A 21,790-nucleotide genomic window follows, 5' to 3' on the forward strand; every position below is an offset into this window, starting at 1 on the left:
CTGGACGGCGTTTTAATCTCTCTCCCTCTTGTCTTCTATTTATTTTCCACCAAGTTACGTCATTGACGACAAAGCACTAATGGCCTGTATCTACGTTTTTATACTTTCCTTTCTCTTCCCTTGTCAATTTATTTCTCAGTCCCGGCTACGAAAGCTTACAAGCTTGGTACGGAGTTCGGAGATTTTCAAACCGGTCATCTCATGAGTGTTCGGGTACCGCTACGATTTTCTTTCCTTTTCTTATTAAAACTTAACCAGACGATGCCGTTTGCATTCATGCTTAACAAATAGAATGAGTAAGCTATATTTATTATTTAACCAAAGCTTAATCCATACCTTTGTATGTTCCACAGAGTTCAATCAAACCATTCGAAGCATACTACCCCGGCGTTGAAGCCGAGCCCGGCTTTGAAGGGGTTAAAAAAAAAAAAAAGGAAGGAAGGTCAAGGCAACCTAACCTGCTATTTAGAAGGCTAATCTGTCCTCGGGCGTCGCACTAGTCTGATCATCCAACGATGGAGGATCGCGCTTCTGGCACTTACCTGTGCTTGAATAACTCGTTTAAGTTCGTCGAGAGGGCATCAACGATATACGGTCTGAAGCTTACTCTCTGTAAGTAGCTGATACAGAGAAGGGAGTAAATTGCGTGGTCTAGTGGTTAGTTGGGGATTTAGGTAGTGAGTTGCTTATCCTAACCATGGTAGGTCTCAACACAACCTAATCTAGTTGTAGTGGTTCGCTGACGCCTAAGCATCCAAATGGTGTGACGTACTTCCGATGACGATAATCGACTTTTTCGGCAGTCAGCATAACCTAGTAGGCCTTATGACTCATTCCAGCGTCCGGGATATGTAAAGATAGTGTTGTTATATGTGCTGGCCGCAGTATACTTGATGTGAAAACTGGAAGTGTGTCAGACAGAGCTTGACGATTACGCAGAGTGCAACGTAGATACCTGGAACTGGGGGTGGTGGGCTCAGTTCAAGGGTTAGGCACATGCAGTCGCAGGGTTTATTCTGGTAGGCGGCGAATAACGACGGTAAGAGGCGAGCTCAGGCTTCTCTACGAAGCTGCTGGTATTCCTCATGGATGCTCAAACAATTATTTATATCCTCTGGTTGGGCGTGCCACTCGCAATAGATTTCCCATGTATGCGTCGGTATATATGACCACTTCGACGAGGCTGACAGGGTCCAGATTTCGAGATTATATGGACTACTCTGCATACGCTTTGACGCGTGAATTCCATATTCGGAAATCATCGCCATACAAAAACGTTGGGAATGGCGCGCGGATCAGGAATTAAAGTTGTCACACTCTCGGGTATGCAGTTTCTCTTCTTGACGTGCGATGAGATCGATGCATGTCTGTTCATGCTACCGTGGGATCAATACCGAGCCTCAGCTCCCGCCAGCGGGCGGTACAATGGTCGTGTGCTCGGCCCCCAGATGTGAAGTAAGGGAGTGGTGCCCGCTGTCCACGTAAGGGAGAATCGATAATCTGGGACACCTGAAGAATTCGCGGGTGTTCTCCCGGTTGGTAGGATGACCGAAGCAACAAACAAAGAAGGGATTGCTATCAAGGCGAGTCGGCGTCACGAGCTGCGCTCGGGGACAGAAAGAGGTTGAGGCAACCAGTCATGGAGCTGTCAGCGTTGCATGACGGTATCCAGGATGACGGGTCGGTGACTCGGTGGTAAATCACTGGCGATGCACCTTGGGAATCCAGAGACGGCTGATATAGCAGTCGGGTGATGTTTGCCTCCCATCACGGGATTGGATCCAATCTGACTTTTGGGAGGCGATTTGGACTGCTAGGCAACCCTCGTCGTGATTGAGCATGGTCATATCGGCTGTACGGTTAAAAGCGGTAGAGGAACAGATTGCAAGGTTGCAACATTTCGGGGGGAAACTTGGAAGATCGATGGCCGTAGTCGCTGAGCAGTGATCACCGCATCCAGAGTCGGTATGAGCTGCGAAGCTTGAGCGGGAAAGGCAAAAGGAACCAGAAGAAGCGCGATGGCTGTGCTGGATGGAGTGTGCGCAAGGCAACCAGAGGACTAAGCAGTAGAAAGTGTTTGTGATGGAGTCGCCGCCCGGCGGGTGTCCACTGTCCACCGTCCAGTGCCCACACTTCGACGGCCCTTCATTGTTTCTACAAGGCATTTGCTCCCGGAGCAATCAGAGCACTGATATATGGAAGACAGCCGGGACTGAGCCAGCCCTGCCAGCATCGTGCGACCCTGCTTTGCTTTTTTGAAGAAGTGAAGTGTTCTGGATCTATCGATTCTTCTCCAGATCGAGTCCACAGTTCCATGTGCTGCGGTGGGCCCGACAACAACTGCGCGCCAGTCATCGGGGCTTCCAGGCAGAGACCTGACGAGAACAGTTCAGTTGCCTAACACTCATCTCGTCCAATCTTTAAATAGTGTCAGCACGTCCAGCCTATAATTAACTCCCGCACTCTATAAACCACCTCAAACCCCCGGTAGTCGGTATGTGCATTGATGTCATCGCTTAGCCTCGTTGGCAACACCAAGCCTCGTTGTTTTGCAGTCTTTCCTCTTCCCCGCCATCATCATCTTCATCCAGAATCAATAATGTGCTCGTGCGTATTGTGTTCTTCTTCACTCTTCACTGCTTGACCAAAACTCACTCTCCCTGCCTGCTCTTTCTTTCCCCTAATTCCGCCTCGCATTCACCCTGCTCCCAACACTCAGACCACTGACAAAATCAGATGACGTGTTCCATACAAGATGAGCGACGGGAATCCGAAGGGAGATAGGGAAGCGCTTCCGCTGCGGCGGCGCGGCAACGGAAACCGCCGTAATCTCGCGATCAGACAGATGGCACCGGGTTTCATTCACGCCCCAGGTGCAAACCGGGAGGGGAGCAGCTCGCCTCGGTGAGTAACAACGAGCCTCCGCTCCGCGCGCCGAGCGGACTTTCATACCGATAGTAGTAGCGTTTTCTAACCCATCGGTCAGACGGTCGCGCATGGTAATCTCGTCAGACGAGGAGTCAGCACCCTCAAATCGCGCACAACAGTCCGCCACTTTCTCCTACACCAAGGCGCGAGCTGGTTCCAGCGATTTTCCTGATGACCATGCCTCCGATGCGCCGAGCAACAAAGTTGCTGAAATTACGCATCCAACTCACTCCCAAGAGCTTCGCCAGCCGCGACGGGATAATCAGGGGCCCCGTCCAGGAACTGCGCGCAGTCGGCCCGTTAGCCAACACGTAGCAGACAACCGAACAGGGAGAACAAGCACTAGTGATAGCGAGTCGCGACTATGGGATTCCATAAACTCGACAGAGGGCCTAGGAAGCAACGATGAACACTCATCTTGGACGCAATCCCAGTTACCACCCTCGAGCCCCTGTTCGCACGACAAACAACGCCCAGTCATCACAACCGCGAGCCTAGATGAGATACGCGCCCTATCAGCAGCAAACGGCGAGTCGGCAGAGGGCTTGAGCTATGGTCAGGAAGCCGCCCAGCGTCTGAACAAGGAGCAATCACATGAAGGAGGAGACTATGTGGCTGATGGAGGTACAGCATCTTGCATTCTACAGCCAGAGGTTAAACTAAGCCCCGCAACAGAAGATAATAAGTATAGATACATTCACAACATCTATGGCGGAGTACTCATAGCGGAATCTGCTTGCATTCAACAATCCAAAGCATGGTCCCAATCGGAACAAGAAATGGGACCTCAGCAACTTCACAAAATAACCTTCGTACATCGACTTCTACTACTTGAGGTTATCGACTTTCTTAAAGCTTCGCAAGCTCCGGAAGAACCCCCCCACATTAAGCGTCTTGCTGTGGAATATCGCATCCCCGTTCGGCTTTGGCGTTATGGCATCGGCTCTTTGTTTGAAGTGCTACGCCATCGGCTTCCCGGCTCCTTAGAACACATGCTCATGTTCATCCACCTGGCCTACTCGACGATGACTCTTTTGCTGCAGATTGCTCCCGCATTTGAAGACAATTGGATCGAGTGTCTCGGCGATATCTCAAGGTACCGCCTATCCCTCGAAGATTCCAACTCGCCCGAACGTGCAGTCTGGGTCGGCATCGCTAGGTACTGGTATAACAGAGCCGCCGATAAGAACCCCGGCGTCGGCAGAATCCAGCATCATCTTGCGGTACTGGCTTGGCCGGATATTGTGCAGCAACTATTCTACTATACAAAGTCACTTGTCTCTGTGCGCACATTTGCTGGCTCTAAGGAAAGTATCTTTTTGTTATTCAACCCACTTTGGAAACCCGCGAGACCTGTTCGCCGTCTTACGGACCTGTTGGTGACCACATTCGTGGCCGCGCATCGCCATCTCTACACCAATGAACTGGGTGAGCCTTTCATGGACACATGCGACGATTTCCTATCATATCTGGATCGTTCTATAGGTGAAATGGGTTCCAATTTCAAACTACAGGGTGTTTACATTGCGTCTTGCAATTTTGCCGCCGTGCTTGAATATGCCTCTCCCGATGCGCTTTTGATAGGTGAATTTTTTACCAACGGTGCGCAGCCAATATCCATGGACAATATCTATCTTGCCTCCCGGAAATTCTGGACGCCCGTTAGCGATCTTAAGACCGTCGAGGATGACTTCCTTGCACTTCGCGATTCCAATATTATTTCGCCGGGTGTTTTCTATGGTTCCTGCCTAACATTCCAGACATTGTCGATTATGCTGGATCAGGTTGGCAATAAGAACATTTACCCTTCCTTCCACACAACCCTCGCCTTTCTCTGGTGTTTGGCCCGAAATTCCGGTAGCATGAAGCGTATTGAAGCTTTAGTGCCATGGAAAGAGACGGCCGCATTTCTCAACACCCTAACACGCCATTTTACCGACTTTACTCTTATTGAAGGAACAGAGTTCCCCAGTAAAAACGAAGACAGATGGCTTCCCGAGGACTTCCTAATCCGTGGTCAAATTTGGAGTCAGGATCTATATCCGGCTGACTTCTTTGTCGATGCTCCAACTGCCGAGGATGGTCGAAATATCGAACCACCGTCTCGGGATCTTTTGCGGATGCACAGGTGCTTGTGGTTTGGAGTCAGGCTTGCTATGGTGAGTTCGCGCGATGGCCCCGGAAAGGTGCGTACTGACCGTAAGAAGTTCAACCGCTGGATGACATACGATACGACTTCCCGGAAGTTTTCCGCAACAGAATTTACATCGAAGCTGAATGAGATAGCTCAAAAGCACAGTCCATTTTACGGAAAGGGTCTACAAAAGCGACCCGGCACTGACACGAACACTTATGACACTTGATACTATTGCTGCTTGTATGTCATGCTATCTCAAGCGTCGAGGACTTACGTTCTCTGATTGCTATCAAGTCGCTGGACGTGATTCCCCTCTGCAAATATACGATTTAATGTGTCAGTTCAGCAGCCGTAGTCCTTGGATAAGAATCGGCCGTGCATCCGACCTACACTACAAATGGTGAGGGATAGACATGGGCAACAAGTAGGTCATGCCAGCGAAGGTGCTGGACAATTATGCCTTGTCCCTATGCTCGATTTGTTAACATCTAAGTATGGGCTTTGCCTCCAGAGTAAGGCCGCTTTATGTGCATTACCATCGTACAGTCAGACACATACATAACACAGTATATATTAAATAGTTAATATATTACACGCGTCCATTAATTAATAATAGAGTCCTCCGTAATTAACTTACGTGCCACGCGGAGTATACGCCGGCGGCGTGCGTGGCGGTGTTTAGTGAGGCCTTAGCAGGTCAGCGGTGGGGAATGTTGCGGGCCCGCGGAGCATGAAAGGACAAGCTGGCGACAGGCACAGCTAACTTCAAACAAGCTCGCTCCTCTCCATCCACGCTCTCGCTCTCTGCGGGTCATCCTGTCTTCTCACATTCTCTCGTTCGTGGCCAAGTTCATGATGGTCATTGTACGCCTTGCCAGATTACCGCCTTGTTGATTACCCGCCGGCAAACTTCTGTCGCATGGCTGGCCAGGAGCGCTGTCATCATTCCATGAGAGCTATCGCTGCTCACTCTTGCATACTCCCATCGCTTTAGGATATCAATACCTTTTCAGTCAACCCGGGCCTACAATTGATTCCGTATTTGCCTGGCATATATTACTTCACCATGGCAGTAACAACTTGGACCGATACCTGCGTCCACTGCGCTGAGCTGCTTGCCAGCGTCCCTCTCTCTATCATCTTCGCCGCCGTCGGCGCTACTGCTGTGGGATTGTTTGTTTGTGTATGTGCTATTCGGGCAATTGACCTTAGACCTCGCTGACTCTATCTGATAGCTCTATGTTTTTCTATCCCTCGTTGCCCCGATACCACGGAGTCCCCTCCCGGAAGAAACAACCTATCGCACTATCTCGAAAGACGGATCGGTCACAGAGCCTGAGCCGCTTCCCTCCTGGCAAGGATCGAACTCGAAAAATGATAAGCAGGGAACGGACAATGCCGAATTGTTTGTGTCCCTGGTCGTCCCGGCCTATAATGAGAAGGACCGTCTCGGCGGCATGCTAGAAGAGGCCGTCAACTACCTGGAGCGCATGTACGGGACACTGGGCCACAGCCAACCCGATGAAAAGCCTGTTCGACAACGGAAGAACGCCGCCAACGGACACGCAAACGGCAGTGCAAACGGCAATGCGGCGAACGGGATACCGCACGGAAAGGGCTGGGAGATCATCATCGTCTCAGATGGATCGACGGACAGCACGGAAGAAATGGCATTCTCCTTCGCCCGAGACCATCAACTCTCGTTGCACCCCAAGGGCCATGCCGGTCCCTGGACACCCGAACCCGAAGAGGGCGTGCACATTCCGCCCGGAACGATCCGTGTAGTGACTCTGTCCAAGAACCGTGGCAAGGGTGGGGCCGTCACTCACGGAATGCGACACGTCCGTGGCCAGTATGTGATTTTCGCCGATGCGGACGGCGCAACCAACTTTGCGGACTTGGGGAAGCTTGTTACGGCCTGTCAGGATATCGAGGATTCCACTGGCCGCGGTGTAGCCGTTGGGTCTCGCGCTCACATGGTTGGAAGTGAAGCCGTTGTCAAGGTATGTCGTCCCAGCAACTCAGCCTATCTTTAAATGTGCGCATTCGTTGATACTAACAACCGCAGCGTTCTAAACTCCGCAACTTCCTGATGCACTCATTCCACCTAATCTTGTGGCTCCTGACACCCTCAAAAACCGCCACGATCAAAGATACCCAGTGCGGATTCAAGCTCTTCTCCCGCGCGTCTCTCCCCTTCATCATTCCCTACATGCATTCCGAGGGCTGGATCTTCGATGTCGAAATGCTAATGCTTGCGGAGTTTGCGCGCATCCCTGTTGCCGAGGTCCCCGTTGACTGGCGCGAGGTCGGCGGGAGCAAGTTAAATGTTCTGAGGGACAGTATTGGCATGGCGTGGGGGCTGGCAGTTCTGAGGGCTGCGTGGTCGCTGGGGGTTTATAGACGGACGTGATTTAGTACAGTAGTATAGTTCTTGTTTGATATGGTATGGAGCATAAGGTGCATTACAGTAAGCAATATATTTTTCGGGCATTTCACAATCTATTTTCTTTTCCTCAACATATTCAACCCAGTGCACGCTAGACGGCGTTGGCGGGGTCCGCCGCGGCTGCCTAACGAAGGGCAAATAGATATTTAGGTACCTTGAGGGTAGGTACCTACAAGTACTCACATGGAAGGTGCAACCATGGGTTCTTGCCTATTCGTTCTACCTATAATAGGAAGGTGCCATCAGTGTCAGTCGCTCTTTCCTTGAAAAAGTTCTAACATGAAAATGGAAGGTGCGATGAAGCCCTAATTTGGAAAGGGGGCCTGTTTTAAGTGTATCTAGTTAGTGATACATTATGAGCCCCTTGAGATGCGAGTACTACCTTAGTGCATCCTAAATCAAATATAGTACAAGACTAGATAGATCGAAGAGAGATAGAAACTAAGCATTCAATGAGTTCAGTATTAAATGACTAACTAACCTCCCTCCAAGAACGTAAGCACCAAGTAGCAAGTGGCACTGTTATCTTATTACAATACATAAAATTGATTCCACAAGCCTGACTTAACTAACAGAAGAAGGACCCCAATCCAGGCTGTGATATAGTTTTACACGAGAACATAGTAAGTAGTAGGGGGAAGTACTCCGTACTTCCGAGGCTGTAGACTCGAACGGGAGATCCGAAAATCCTTGGACGGACCCAATGAACCTAGTGTGTCCGGACGTCCGTGGATCATTCATGGATCAATCGACCTAAGTGCATGAACACCCCTGCACTGGAGCAACCTCGGGCTGCTCCAGATCCTCAGGTTCATGGACGATCTCCGGCTCAGTCTCGGGTACGTATTCAAGCTCCGGAACGATGCAGGCTCCGACTTCCTCAGGCTCCTCGGGAACATGCTCCGGAGGGACGGGGATCTCGTTTGGAGTCTCAGCAGGTGGGCTGGGGACCGGAACAGGAGTGTACTCGTTCACAGTTGGGGGGTTCGAAGTTGGTGGCGGAGGCAGCGGGAGAGAAGGCGTTGGGACCTCTTCTTGCTGTGGGGGGACCTCAGGTGTAGATGGAGGAGGAGGAGGAGGGGTATACGTCTCCGTCTTCGAGTAGGTGTTGTCGAAGTAGTTGCCCAGGTTCACGTAAGGACCACCAGGGATGCCAACATTGGTGTTTGAGCCGGCCTCTGTGTGTCCGGATTGGGAACTGGATGGGTTTCCGGGGTTAGGGTGGCCATGGGACTTGGAGTATTCGTTTGAGAAGAAGTTGTTGTTGTTGTAGGATGGGCCGTCCGGGATTCCAGCGTCTATGTTTGAGCCTGCGTGTGTGGCACCATTTGCGTCCCAGTTGGATTGTCTCCTGTCGATGGTGTTGACAGGTGCGGAGAGAACAGTTGCTGGGGAGGAGAGGAGGAGGAGGGCCAGGATGGTTGGCAGGGTTTTGAGGGTTATGCTGGGCATTTTGATGCTGTGGGGTAGTATACAGTAGTGTAGGTATGCAGGAGCGTATAGATAGTAACAAAGAATGACTAAATAGAAGGGTTGTTGAATGAGTGGCTTGAGTTGATAACTCGAAGAATTTAGTCAAAAGAGTGTAGAGGAATGTGATTGACAGCTGAGAAGGTAGCGACAGAGGCATGATAGTCGCCTCCTTTTATATCTCAGATTCTCAAGCCCATTGTGTACTGTATTGGTTTGTGGGGCTTGGAGGGCTTGAAGGGCTAGAAGGGTGTCCCAAGGGCAGTGGGCCCTTTCCAAGGCGTTGGTAGTGTTCCCATAGGGACAGATATGGGGCCTAGACTCCTCGAGATCGATGGTGGTGATGGGCAAGTTCAAGGCGTTGCCCTTGTTCTGTATACAGGTCAGATAGTGGCAACGGGGGCTGAGACAGATGCAAGGGGGGTGGCTGATGTCTAGGACTGCGAGTTGTAGCAGTGATTGCAATCAAGAAGAGCGAAGGAAACAGGAACAGGAGACATATCAACAATGGCGTCGTTTATTTGCACGTGTACATACAAGTGTTCCCAGTGATGGGGGTCATCATTCGTCAGTTTATGGTATCCATGTCAAAACATCCCAGTTTGGTGAAAACAGAAAAAGAACAAGAGTAGAAAAGAATCCCGTTAAGCTGTACAAAGTATATGCAAGTAATCTCTTCTTAGATAGACCTTCCAAATGCAGTGCCAAAATTGGTCGAGTTCTTGAACTTAATTTCAGGTACCTCCTCACCCTGCACCTCCTCGCCCTGACCAGAGGGCTCATTTGTTTCATCGTCATTCTCCCCATTCTTGTGGCGCAGGATTTGCTTTGCCTGGCCGAGGAGTTTCATATCCACCTCTTGCAAAAAGTCATCGTCATGTCCCTTCTCGTTGACCAGGGATAGTGGCCCCTTCAGGGCCGGGTCATCTGGAAGGTCTGTCACGCCTGTAAAATATGAATCAGAGCGCTCTGTAGGCTGCCGAACCTGGGTAATGGGCGGAGCAAGGGGTTGTTCTTCTTCCCCCAAGAGTGCCTCTGCTTCACCTGGCGATCCCTGCGCAGTATCCACGTCCCGATCGATGACAACCATTGGGGTGTGCCCTGCATCCCTCACGAGGTTCGTTTCCGGGGGTCCCAAGTGGGCCAGGTCAGACAGCTTCATCTTTACGCTGTTTCGGCGTTCTGAGGACGGTTTCTCTTGCGAGAGTGATGTAGGCGACGGTTCTCGGGATGATGGCGAAGGTGGTGTCATAACGCGAGCAACGACATCTGGGTGTAGAGCAGATGATTTGAGTGTGATGCCGTCAAGCTTGCTGTCAAGCTTCTCTATCGGCACAGGAACACTCGCCGACGATTCGGTTGCATGAGACTTGGGCGAGAGCGCTGCATCTAGGGACGGTGCGGGCAGTGCAGAGTTTCCCCCTTGCTCGGTTAAAGGTAGATGCAGGTGGTCGTTTTGTTTCTCCTCGTCGGGGAAGACCCTTGTGGGCCGGCTGAGGGGGCTCGACCCCTCCCACACCTGCGAAGGAGAGATTGATGGAAGGCCAGCGAAGGGTAGTGCACCGGTCGCAGATGTGGTCGCGACACCCCTACTGCTCAGCAACGACTCAAGCTCAGTTATCCTTAATTTCAGCAATGCCCGCTCCTTCTCCCACAGTTGTCTTTCCTCAGCGAAGAGAATCCGCTCACGATCAAAGTTTATCCGTTGGCGATCGAGTAGTGACCGCGATTGTTCTAGATAACCGATGGCCAAGGAGACACTTCCTTCCTTGGCCATCGCGGAGTGCGTGGGATCGGAATTCAACGTGGAGTGGTTGTTGTTTGGCACCGAATGCGAACGTTTGATCGGAGTACTCGTGGGGGAGAAGCGCACCTCCTTGTAGAGGCTGCCATGGCCATTAGGAATCTTAGTGGAGGTTGCTGACTTCATGACTGTTTTGCGCTCAAGCAAGACAAAGTCGGTTACTAGGTGGTGATATAGTCAAGAGGCTCAGAGACTGAGACAAGCCAAGGGGGTCTGTTTGCCCCTCATAAAGGGATGGGTGGGAGAATTTGGCTGAACGTGGGTTTTCAACTGCTGCTGCTGCAACGATAGTCAGTTCAGGTCGATAAGAACAGCAACGATTGACTGTGGAGACGCTACGGTATCCCCCAGCTCGAGGAATCTATGGAACCGTGGATCAATCACCAGGAACCAACGTACCGCCGAGGGGACAAAAAGTGGTCAAGGTGAAGTGTCTTGCGCAAGCCAGCCACACAGTGGTGGACAAGTGGGCGGCAACTGCGCAGAGACTTTGGGTTCACAGCATGATGGGGGAGTATCAAGCAACAATCAGGCAGAAAAACACGCAACCCACTTTGGACACAACTCGTCGCCTCCCGAAACTTGCCAGGACTGATGCCAAACCCAAATCCAATGTGGAAATTCGCTGTTATGGAAATGGAAAGCAGATGGAGATTGGATGCCGCGCAATTGGGGCTGAGGCCGAGGTTTTACTCTAACACTGAATCAGCGATCAAAAGCGATCAATGCCGGATTGCAGTGAGGGGGCTAGAGTCGTTATATACCATCATCTCGAAGTCATACAGACGGCTAACGATGGTCAGGAATCAGTATCCGCGTCTTTCAGTGTGATTTCTCTCCGGAGTCGGCCGATCGCAACCCGCGCCATGACGTTATGCGAGATATTGCCCATAAGCTGCAGATGTGCTCGATGGAGTCGATGCAAAGCATCCCGTAGATCTTCGCAGGAACTTCACTATCTAGCTCCCTTAACGGACATATCCGTGGGGTCTGGGACTCTGTTTACATCCTACCAGGCTGCGCCGCGACAACACCTAAGGTATACACATGTCTATCACAGCCTGGTCTACAAGTCAAGGAGGTGAACTGTAGATTCGCAAATAATGCACACTCGCCCACTGTTTCCTGTTGCCTGGTATATAATATCCCGTGAGCAATATATGGCTCAAGCCGCTCCCTCCACTATATCATCCTTCTGTCATTCCATCGCGTGATAATCGTCCGCTGCCCGCAGCACCCCCACATCCGGTTAGGGACGCTCCTCGCCTCCCCCATAAACCACTCCGAGGAAACGCTTACGGAACAAAGGATCCATAAGAGCGACATGCAGATGGAGCTGTGGAGTATCGTGTTGCCCTCGACTTTTCCATAGTCGGCGACGTACATATCAGTGGCTTCTCAAAGCCAATCTCGAGACGTCATTCTGCAGCTTGTGCGTCTCAACTCCAGCCACTGAAACCGATCGGTCGATTATCGTGCTTCGCTCTTTCTCTCGCTCCGGGCACAAGCCCCGATAGGAAAGAGTATGCTTTTTGAGTTGGCGAAGTTGTGCAGTGGTAGATAATATTGTTCTCCTAGAGCGGTTAGAAAGAGCATCTATACAACACACCAACAGCGAACTCACCACAATCCATCTCCATCACCTGACTTTAACCAAACTCCTTGGACCAGTATCATATGCATGAGCGCCTTTCTCAAGCTCAGATAGCCCCATAGTCGCCGGCAAAAAGTCCAAGTCTATCTCCACCCCCAACCCTCCCTTCATTTTGAACCCCCCAAAAGCCCGGACCAGGAATCCCACGCCCCTGGCCAGAACATTCCGCTCATCACACCAAGGCCCAAAGATCCCGTCGTCACAACAGGCCAAAAAAAGGGGATCTATATAAAACACCACATCCCTTATATTCGGCAGCTTCTCCCTCACCACCTTCGCGGCTCGCTCATACTGCCGGAAACTCCGTTTCGGGATACTACTCCCGGGGGGATTGTTATTATGGACGAATAGATACACCTCGAACCCTATCGACCGCGTACACCGACGGGCGGTGGGACTGAGCGTGTCGAGGAAGTCGCCTAGATGGTCGAGATCGAATTCGTTGAGGAAATATAGGGTGCGGGAGGTGTAGAGGAAGTTTTCGACCTCAGCGTGGATTTGGCGGTTGACTGAGAGGAGGGAGAGATCATCGCCGCCAATCCCGACCCATCTGGGGGAGAATTGTAGAGAGCGGAAGATTGAGCGGTTGGTGAACTTGTTCCCGTTGTCGTTGATCACTATTAGGGGTTTCTTATGCTCGGTTAGGCCTGTGTAGGGAGTTGGGATGTCGAGGATGTACTCGTAGATCTGGAGACGGAGTTCTGGTGGCAAGCGGAGAAAGGGCGATTGCTTTGCTGTCATTCGCAAGAAGTAATTGAACGGTAAGAGTAATTAAAGGAATTGATATTCACATAATGGAACATGAAAAAAAAAATAAAAATTTGCTGGTCGAGGTCTCATATTTAAAGCCTGGTGCATGGGATGACATAAAAATTTAAAAAAAAAAATTGAAAATTTGCCACCATGCAACCATACGAAGTATTGGTAAAGGATACGGACAGGCTGAATGGACAGCTCCAATCATTCCCTGACAATTTGGTCACGGCAAGAGGCAACAATGAGTCGGTTTGCCGATCAGACCACTACGGTATTGTATGACACGGGGAGCTAAAACAAACAGGACCTCTCAGATTACGGAGACGGTGACCTAAATAGAAAGGATGGTATGTTCGCAATACTCACTTTTTGGGTCGATCTGGCTATCTTACGACAACGCTTCATCTTATTAAAGATGTATTCCATTCATATTCGTTGATCACATCAATCGTATCGTACCATCCTGAATCTAGCGCCCTGATCAAGTGAAATGAGAAAAGTCATAAACTCCAGAAAGCGAGTAGGCCTCAACCGTAAATCATCCTTTCTATAAAGAAAGTAGGGTTTAAGCTAGACTCCCATGGTGAAATCATGCTCGATGCCCGGCGTCACACTGGCAATGAACTTCAAGAACACGACCAGATACTGATCAACGCGAATCGCAATCTGGTCATCCTCATCGTGCTGCAAAACCTCCCATTCGTCTCCACCCGCCTGTGCGGTCTTGTCGCCCTGCTTCTGAGCGTCGGCCAACGAGAGTCCCTTGATGTCGTCAACAAGACCCTCCAGCCCGCTCTCTGGCTGAGCGAGCTTGGCCTTCTCTTGCGGTGAAGAGGACTCGGCCGCTTGCTTGAGCTTTTCGAGACGAAGTTTCAGAGCTGCATCGGCACGGTCTAGTAGTGTTTTCATAACCGAGGCGTGGCGGCAGGGGTGCACGCTTGCCATCTTCATATTACCGTCGAACCAAGGGAAGTCCTCAAGAGTTACTGTTTTGTCCTTATAGTCGCCTACTATGTCCTCCATCATGAGATGTGGGGGTAGCGGTTCAGATGCAGAAAGGTATCCTGAGAGATAGAGACGGGGGGTCCGGTAGAAGTTGGCATACGTGATGTAGAGGTTGTATGTCCGGGTCGGCCTATGAATATCCTGTTAGACACTGTGCGCTTAAGCAGCAAAGAGGAAAGGGAAACAACATACTGCGTCGTACTCGACTTTCCTACAGGCTCACGGATAATAGCCTCCTCGTCATCATCATCTTCCATATCTGGGATTTCCTCCTCTTCCTCTTCCTCCGCCTCTTCCTTCCCCGATTCATCCATCGTCCTCACATCCCGGATCGTACTCTCATGACGCTCTCCGCCACCACCCGTCCGCAGCCAGCCATCATCATCATCACCGCCTTCTGTATCACCTGCTCCGCCAGATAGATAATCTCGGACGATCTCATCGTCGAAATTCGCATCACCAGCAAAGTTATCGTTCAACCGCCGGTGACAAGGTACCCCGCGCGTTACCAAGAACTGCTTTCCCGCGGGGAGATACGAGACTCGCTTTGACGGTGATGAAGCATCTGCCCATGACCAAGACGGGAACTTGTAGACGAGGTAGTCGCCGGCGAGCACGAACTCTTCGGGCGTGATCTGCCCGGAGGTACGAAAGGTGGAGGTTCGTGAGACCGGGGCGAGGCGGTCTCGCCAGGTCGATATGGTTGACTGGAGGATATTCATCTTTGGGCTTCGAGTTCGCCTTCTAGATCTTGGTGATTAAAAGTATATAAGTGTTATAGTGTATGTTCAGTGATGGATGTTGAAATAACAAGGTGTTACAGAAGAGGGACGCTTATCAGTAGGTAATGTGGCGGTCGGAGTCGGTCGATTGACTACCTAGGCCACGCGGGGTACATCATCATACATCCAGGATCATGTGCCTGAGACTAAACTTCTCACAACAACCAGCACATGCGCACCTTTTGAGTCAGATATCAATCCGGTATTTATGCGACTCACAGCTGACTCGACTTGTTTTTGCTGTCTGCCTTGAACCGAGAAGGCTTGTCTAGATATCATATTGCTAGTATATACGTACTATCGCCTCAGTTCCAGAACTCGGCGCGGCTTCGTCGTCCAGAAGTCTCGTAGCCATGCAGGCGCATAGCCTCTTTCCGGATACTGGTCCGAGCCCGTGCTGCTTTCTGTCGCTATCCGTTCTCAGGGATGCGATTAGTGGCATGACGCAGAGGCTATCGCAGGCCTCAGACTAGATGAGGATTAAATTATGCAGTAGGTCTATCCACTTCACTCTCCAGCTTCCAACATTTGCCTCCGCTCAATCTCCGAATCAACCTGTTCAATATCCAAGGGAAGAATGCGACCCTTCCACTTTTCGATCTCTGCCCGTGCAAACCCCTCCATACTTTGCATTGCGACTACCAAAAACCCAAGGTCCTCTCGGTCCACATCGAAGACCTCCCACCAGTCTCCATCGACAAGTTTAACTCCTTCCTCTCGAGCCGCTAGGTAGATGGAGGCTACCGCAAGAGCATTCGGTTGATGCGTGACATAGAGAAGCTGCGGAGAGAGAAGACCTGAGTTGAGATGCTCAAAAGCTCTTTTTGCAACCGCAGCTGACGAGACGCCTAGAGTTTGGAGGTATGTCAAAGTGATTGTGTGTGGTAGAGCAACATGAGTATTGAAACCCAATGTGCGTAGAATGACCGACTCGATGCGCAGGAGGATTAGACGCTGGGCTTGGTAGCCACCCTCTGTAAGGTGATATTGTTCGGGCACGGCTTTATCGGGCGTTCCTTTTGGATTTACGAACCAAAGCGGCGACGCCTCTCGAGATAGGAGAAATGTATAAACGTTCAGAACGGATCGCGGGGAGGTCGGTTGAAATGATAGCTTAGCGGTCATATAGAGAGCGGCGGCGGAGACATCCTACTTGGACAACGCCAGTTAGCAGCGATCCCCTATCGACTCACGAAATATAGGCCAGAGTATGGAAATATAGACCTTCGCGGAGTATATCCGGAGACTTCCTCCGTCCTGTCCTAACCAAAAGCGTGTAAAGGTCACAATGGCCTGGGCTATAATATCTTGGGATAGTCGCAGCAGAACCCCAGCGGCCTGGGTAAGCTGAGTTCCGGCGAAACGAATGGACGTCTCCAAGTCACTTGGAACTCCATCGATGGCCGAGGAGGAGCTGGTTAATTGTTCTGCAGTCGCAAGCGCATTGGATAAATACTTCAACCCAGCGTTATCCCGAGGCATTTTCGACGGTTTTAGAGGGCAAAGAGCTCATGCGGAGGCTCTTCAGTCAGACATTCCTTTTTTGAGATTGAGAGTCATGCACCTCGACAGGGTCGTTCCTCGTTGTGAATATGGAGTTTCCTTGGCTACTCCCAATTGCCGGCTGTGCTGCACACCGCCTTTGGAATCATGTCCAGAGCTTCCAGATGACGAAAACCATCTGGAAAGACTGGAATGGAGCATTCCTGCCTGCATTGATGGCAGACGGGAGTCATCTGGGGATGCAATAAGCTGCAGTGCCAATCACCCCCACCAATGACAGGGTTCTACAGAACCTTATCGTTGCTGGCTCTGCAGTAATATCCCATCCGGTAATATATATCAGTGTCGGTCATAGTTAATCTCAAAACTCAGCAGTGGCTACTCTTAGTCTTTCACTGAAATGGCTGATATTCCCGTACTGATTAGGTTTACGTGACTGAATATGACTGAGTATTTTGGTATGCTAAAGCTTAAATAAAGTCAGTTCTGTACTCCAAGGCTGGGCTGCGTATAGGATAACCCGTGTCCCAGAGCCACGGTTATACAATTCGCAATTATGACAAGCCGGCCTGGATTCGAAACAGTTATGAAATCAGTGACGTCCTTCCTCTTCTTCACTCCCCAATAATAAGTTGCCGTTGCAGAGGCTTCTCTGTAGCGTGTTGCCCCAGCACTCAGTGGAGCAACGGGTTGGTTCAGCCACCGCATTTTCAAAGATATATCCCAACCTCGCCATATTCAACCACCTAAAACTTGAATGCTGTCTCAACTACTTTTCGGACTAACCTCAGTTTGGTCCACCTTCTGTCTAACATCTAACAACCAGTCGAATACAATAGCTTCAACTTCGACGATTCGGTGCTCGTGCACGTTGCCGGAGCACGTGCGGATCAACATCGCTCGTTAGCTTATTGCTTGGCGCGGTTTCATTATTGCCTGCGATCGCAGCTCCTTTTCCCCCTAGAGGGCCTGGACGGGGGACTTTTGCAACTGAAATCTCCCTTCGAGCTCAGCCGTGTTTCAGAGGGTCCTGTCATATCGCCTGCGACCCTGATCAACCGACGTCGCAGCAAGACAGCCCATTGTTAACTTCAGGACTTGTCTTGAAGCTGCTGAACTGTCGTTGCGCCTTTCCATCGACTCGCCTCCCCTAGTGCTCGACGTGCGTGACTAGGCCTTGGATTGGACATCCCATCCTTTACCGACGTGGCATTCCAGCTCTCGCTCAGGAGTGGCGACTGAGAGCATTCCTTATCCATTCCAGACCCGTCTCCTTGCCCCGCCGGCCAGCCAAAGTAAAGCCTAACTATGCTCGCGGAACCAACGCGCCCTTCAGCGACCGCCACGCCGACAATCACCAGTTCGATCCCTCCTTCAACCCTGGCTTCGCCGTCTTTAAAAGACAACAGTCATCAGCCTTACGATGATCACCGTCTGTCCCACATAGAGACACCTGCAGCTGCCCTAACATCAGCCTCCCATACGCCGTCACCACCTTCCGATACCCAACACATCCCGTACATGTCTTCTCATCGTCGAGCAAATACTGAAATCATTCGACCGCGCAACTCTCGGCCGACTTCCACCCAGTTGTTTGGAAGCCAAGCTCAGAGTTTCGAGGACCTCGATTATACTCGGACGCGCCCTATCCCATCGAACGACAACTCGACCAGGAAGAAGCTAGGAGTGGGGGCCAAGCTCTTGTCAGACCTATTTCAGGGGAAATCTGAACAGGTTAATCTGGGGCTCCTGCACCGTCAAGAAGATCAGAAGTCCCTTGAGACGGGATCAATCAGCATGGAGGACTCAAGTATCCAGGAGCCATACACCCCCTCATATACATCACGAACCTTCACGAGCCGATCACAAAAGCGCATGACCGCACCCTCGCCGCTGAAGCAAGTTACCTCGTCGAATCCCCTCTCTTTCTTTGGCCTAAAGCGCCAAGGTGAAAACAGACAGGCCCTCCCTGAGCCTGCAGAGGACGAGCTTCTGAACCTCGATATCGGAGCAGCATTGTTCCCTCCTAGCTCCAATAATCTAAATGGCCAGGAGGCTTTTGATGATCTGCGAACCAATGCGGAGAACGTCATTCAGCGGTTGCAGGCAGCCTACAAACAGCGAACTTTTGCGCTACACGAAGTCATCAGCGAGAAGACCGAGAAACAAGAAGAGCTTGAGGAAACAAAGACGCGTATTGGGCACCTCAAGATCCAGTTAGATGGGATGGCAGAAAAGGTCCTCCGCCAGGACATTGCCATGAAGGCCATGGCGGAAGAACTTGAGCAGGAGAGGCAGATGCGCCGTAAAGAAGAGGAAGCGCGCCAACGAAGCGTGATGCCCGTCAAGTCCAGTGCGGACGATGAAAGTGTCTCCGACATCTCAGTCGAACTTCAGACCCCTAAATGGAACACGAAGCGCCAGAGCAACGGAACTCTTCCCAGCGACTCAGGCTTTGAGTCAGGCGATGAGAGCGTGGCTGAAAGTGTCTTTTCACGCCGGGATGGTGCTGAGACGCCCACCTCAATTGTTCCCGCCTCGTCAAACGTTTCACAAGTCAACGTTCCTGCGCCGCAATCCACCACTTTACAAGTCAATCACAAAGAGCCTAAACCTACTTCCGCAATTCCGGCTCGCTCCTCGGCGTATGATAGAGTTATGAAAGGACTTGCATCTAGTGGCATCACTAGCGCTTGGGCGGGCAGCGCCTCGAAGTGTAAAATCTGTTACGGTGTGCCTTCCTCTGAAGCGTGGAGTGTCATGGGTGTCCTGAAGGAAGAGAATAAGGGTCTCAAAATACGACTGGGCGAGCTTGAAATGGTAATAGATGACTGCCTGAGTATTGTCGGCCCATAAGAATTGGCGAATTGGCAAATATACTATGCTGCTTTTGACCTTGATGGTGATTGTACAACGATTCCTGATGCTCTGTTATCACATACTCTACCAGATATTGCCTGAAAGACTGTATCTAGACGAAAATAACGAAAGATATCCATGATAGAATTAGTGTATAGGAACAGATATCCATTCACAAATAACGCGCTTTATTTCTTTATTCTTAAGCAACCCGAGAGCCTTAGTGAACGGAGAGCTTTGAACTCTCTGGTTCTGAGGGTCCAGCTCGATTGGGGAAAGCGACCAAGTGTCCTCAAGCGGTTTAGCGCGGCTGGGGGAAACTCGAAAGTGGCCAGCGAGGCACTACGGAGATTCACAACCTCAACTCCTCTCCTCCCTTCTCTTCTTCCACGTCGCTTCTTCTTAATTTGTTTCCCTCCCCCCCTTAAATACCCTCTTCCACTCCTTAGGCTGGTTGTATTACCAGCTTCTTTCTTCGCCCATCTCCCTTAATCCCCGATTTTTGACCCAGCTGGGAGGTGATCACAATGAGCGGACGTGAGTACTCGGACACGCGATCGCAAGCAATTCGGCGACGCTGCTCGCCCTAAACGCCTCAATTGGTCACTAGATACTGACTTTCGCGAATAGTCCGATTTCTTGATCTCATTAAACCTTTCACGCCCCTCCTCCCGGAGGTGGCAGCTCCTGAAACCAAGGTGCCCTTCAACCAGAAGTTGATGTGGACTGGGGTACGTTCTTAGGTGGCCACAGTGCAAACTTAGCATGCTGACTGTTGCGCGCAGTTGACTCTTTTGATCTTCCTGGTTATGAGCCAAATGCCTCTGTATGGTATTGTCTCGTCTGACACCTCGGATCCCCTTTACTGGCTTCGTATGATGCTGGCCAGTAACCGGGGAACCCTGATGGAATTGGGTATCACCCCCATTATCTCCTCTGGCATGGTTTTCCAGGTAAGTGGGTTCTAGCTGAATAACTAAAGATTCCTTCAAGTTTGAAACCGTATTGACTCATTTGCTCTTCCCGTAGCTCCTCGCTGGTACCCACCTCATTGACGTCAACCTTGACCTCAAGACCGACCGTGAGCTCTACCAGACCGCTCAGAAGCTCTTCGCTATCATCCTCTCTTTCGGACAGGCCTGTGTGTACGTCTTGACTGGTCTCTACGGCCAGCCAAGTGACCTTGGTGCTGGTATCTGTGTTCTGTTGATTGTCCAGCTGGTTGTGGCTGGTCTGGTCGTCATTCTCCTCGACGAGCTGCTCCAGAAGGGCTACGGCCTTGGAAGCGGTATCTCTCTCTTCATTGCGACGAACATTTGCGAGTCCATTGTGTGGAAGGCCTTCTCCCCCACCACCATCAACACTGGTCGTGGTCCGGAATTCGAGGGTGCCATCATTGCTCTCTTCCATCTCCTTTTCACCTGGTCCGACAAGCAACGTGCTCTGCGCGAGGCTTTCTACCGCCAGAACCTGCCTAACGTCATGAACCTGCTCGCCACCCTTGTTGTCTTCGCGGCTGTTATCTACCTCCAGGGCTTCCGCGTTGAGATCCCTGTCAAGTCTTCTCGCCAGCGTGGAATGCGTGGCTCGTACCCCGTCCGTCTGTTCTACACGTCCAACATGCCCATTATGCTCCAGTCCGCTCTGTGCTCCAACATTTTCCTCATCAGCCAGATGCTGTACTCCCGCTTCTCTGACAACATCCTTGTCAAGCTTCTCGGTGTTTGGGAGCCTCGTGAGGGTTCTGCCCAGCTCCACGCCGCTTCCGGTGTCGCCTACTACATGTCCCCTCCTCTCAACTTCAAGGAGGCGCTCCTCGACCCTATCCACACCGCTGTTTACATCACCTTTATGCTCGTTGCCTGCGCCCTCTTCTCCAAGACTTGGATTGAGGTTTCTGGCTCTGCCCCTCGTGATGTTGCGAAGCAGCTCAAGGACCAGGGTCTCGTCATGGCTGGTCACCGTGAGCAGAGCATGTACAGGGAACTTAAGCGTATCATCCCCACTGCCGCCGCTTTCGGTGGTGCCTGTATTGGTGCTCTCTCCGTCGCTTCTGACCTTCTCGGTGCCCTTGGTAGTGGTACCGGTATCCTTCTTGCCGTCACGTAAGTACTCTATTGCCACGCCTATTACTGCGGGTCAACTGACAAAATTGTATAGTATCATCTACGGTTACTTTGAAATCGCTGCTCGTGAAGGCGACATCGGCGGTGGCCTCAAGGGCCTTGTTCCCGGCAACTAAACTGGGACTCCTGGTCAATTCTTTCTTCTTTTCTTCGCTTTGATGAGTTGCATGAGCAAGGGAAGTCGTGGGTTCTTATATTTTCCCAACCTCTGCTCTTTCCGTGCCACCAGGCGGTGCACTGTTGTGGCTCCGACAGTAATTTGGATGTATTTTCTCAATCGTGAAAATGTATGGGAAGGTTGTTAGCACATGAATTAG

The 21,790-nt window shown here is 51.1% G+C and overlaps 10 protein-coding genes across 10 annotated transcripts; 4 read left to right on the forward strand and 6 right to left on the reverse strand.

The window, feature by feature from the left end:
* The first annotated feature begins 2,464 nt into the window (after positions 1-2,464).
* On the forward strand, positions 2,465-5,494 carry ASPSYDRAFT_46256 (uncharacterized protein). Its single transcript, XM_040847183.1, has 4 exons — positions 2,465-2,607; positions 2,737-2,904; positions 2,987-5,087; positions 5,136-5,494. Exons 2-4 carry the CDS (start codon positions 2,756-2,758, stop codon positions 5,289-5,291), a joined length of 2,406 nt encoding a protein of 801 aa, XP_040702027.1. The 5' UTR covers positions 2,465-2,607; positions 2,737-2,755; the 3' UTR covers positions 5,292-5,494.
* A 324-nt stretch (positions 5,495-5,818) lies between these two features.
* ASPSYDRAFT_46258 (dolichyl-phosphate beta-glucosyltransferase) lies at positions 5,819-7,557 on the forward strand. Its single transcript, XM_040847184.1, has 3 exons — positions 5,819-6,248; positions 6,301-7,068; positions 7,134-7,557. Exons 1-3 carry the CDS (start codon positions 6,132-6,134, stop codon positions 7,476-7,478), a joined length of 1,230 nt encoding a protein of 409 aa, XP_040702028.1. The 5' UTR covers positions 5,819-6,131; the 3' UTR covers positions 7,479-7,557.
* Positions 7,558-7,877: 320 nt separating this feature from the next.
* On the reverse strand, positions 7,878-9,177 carry ASPSYDRAFT_46259 (putative cell wall protein). Its single transcript, XM_040847185.1, has one exon. It carries the CDS (start codon positions 8,964-8,966, stop codon positions 8,268-8,270), a length of 699 nt encoding a protein of 232 aa, XP_040702029.1. The 5' UTR covers positions 8,967-9,177; the 3' UTR covers positions 7,878-8,267.
* Positions 9,178-9,419: 242 nt separating this feature from the next.
* On the reverse strand, positions 9,420-11,067 carry ASPSYDRAFT_46260 (uncharacterized protein). The gene has a single exon (XM_040847186.1). It carries the CDS (start codon positions 10,912-10,914, stop codon positions 9,664-9,666), a length of 1,251 nt encoding a protein of 416 aa, XP_040702030.1. The 5' UTR covers positions 10,915-11,067; the 3' UTR covers positions 9,420-9,663.
* Positions 11,068-11,558: 491 nt separating this feature from the next.
* ASPSYDRAFT_46265 (uncharacterized protein) lies at positions 11,559-12,378 on the reverse strand (the record flags this gene model as incomplete). The annotated part of the gene is made up of 1 exon (XM_040847187.1): positions 11,559-12,378. A coding segment is annotated over exon 1 (199 nt), but the record flags the coding sequence as incomplete, so codon positions are not given.
* A 33-nt stretch (positions 12,379-12,411) lies between these two features.
* On the reverse strand, positions 12,412-13,248 carry ASPSYDRAFT_46266 (uncharacterized protein). Its single transcript, XM_040847188.1, has one exon. It carries the CDS (start codon positions 13,181-13,183, stop codon positions 12,428-12,430), a length of 756 nt encoding a protein of 251 aa, XP_040702032.1. The 5' UTR covers positions 13,184-13,248; the 3' UTR covers positions 12,412-12,427.
* Positions 13,249-13,407: 159 nt separating this feature from the next.
* On the reverse strand, positions 13,408-15,208 carry ASPSYDRAFT_1036359 (ATG3/ATG10 family protein). Its single transcript, XM_040839786.1, has 3 exons — positions 14,396-15,208; positions 13,565-14,333; positions 13,408-13,489 (listed from the first exon to the last, which is right to left on the reverse strand). Exons 1-2 carry the CDS (start codon positions 14,923-14,925, stop codon positions 13,769-13,771), a joined length of 1,095 nt encoding a protein of 364 aa, XP_040702033.1. The 5' UTR covers positions 14,926-15,208; the 3' UTR covers positions 13,408-13,489; positions 13,565-13,768.
* A 33-nt stretch (positions 15,209-15,241) lies between these two features.
* ASPSYDRAFT_1036218 (putative cyclin) lies at positions 15,242-16,717 on the reverse strand. The gene is made up of 2 exons (XM_040839785.1): positions 16,210-16,717; positions 15,242-16,134 (listed from the first exon to the last, which is right to left on the reverse strand). Exons 1-2 carry the CDS (start codon positions 16,465-16,467, stop codon positions 15,493-15,495), a joined length of 900 nt encoding a protein of 299 aa, XP_040702034.1. The 5' UTR covers positions 16,468-16,717; the 3' UTR covers positions 15,242-15,492.
* Positions 16,718-18,009: 1,292 nt separating this feature from the next.
* ASPSYDRAFT_32289 (uncharacterized protein) lies at positions 18,010-19,344 on the forward strand (the record flags this gene model as incomplete). The annotated part of the gene is made up of 1 exon (XM_040844958.1): positions 18,010-19,344. The coding sequence occupies one exon, from the start codon at positions 18,010-18,012 to the stop codon at positions 19,342-19,344; it is 1,335 nt and encodes a 444-aa protein (XP_040702035.1).
* Positions 19,345-19,702: 358 nt separating this feature from the next.
* ASPSYDRAFT_204299 (translocon subunit SEC61) lies at positions 19,703-21,589 on the forward strand (the record flags this gene model as incomplete). The annotated part of the gene is made up of 5 exons (XM_040843849.1): positions 19,703-19,884; positions 19,978-20,078; positions 20,133-20,300; positions 20,377-21,452; positions 21,508-21,589. Exons 1-5 carry the CDS (start codon positions 19,875-19,877, stop codon positions 21,587-21,589), a joined length of 1,437 nt encoding a protein of 478 aa, XP_040702036.1. The 5' UTR covers positions 19,703-19,874.
* Between the last annotated feature and the right edge of the window lie 201 nt (positions 21,590-21,790).

This window comes from Aspergillus sydowii (assembly GCF_001890705.1).
Source record: "Aspergillus sydowii CBS 593.65 unplaced genomic scaffold ASPSYscaffold_6, whole genome shotgun sequence".
Classification (NCBI taxonomy): Eukaryota; Fungi; Ascomycota; class Eurotiomycetes; order Eurotiales; family Aspergillaceae; genus Aspergillus; species Aspergillus sydowii.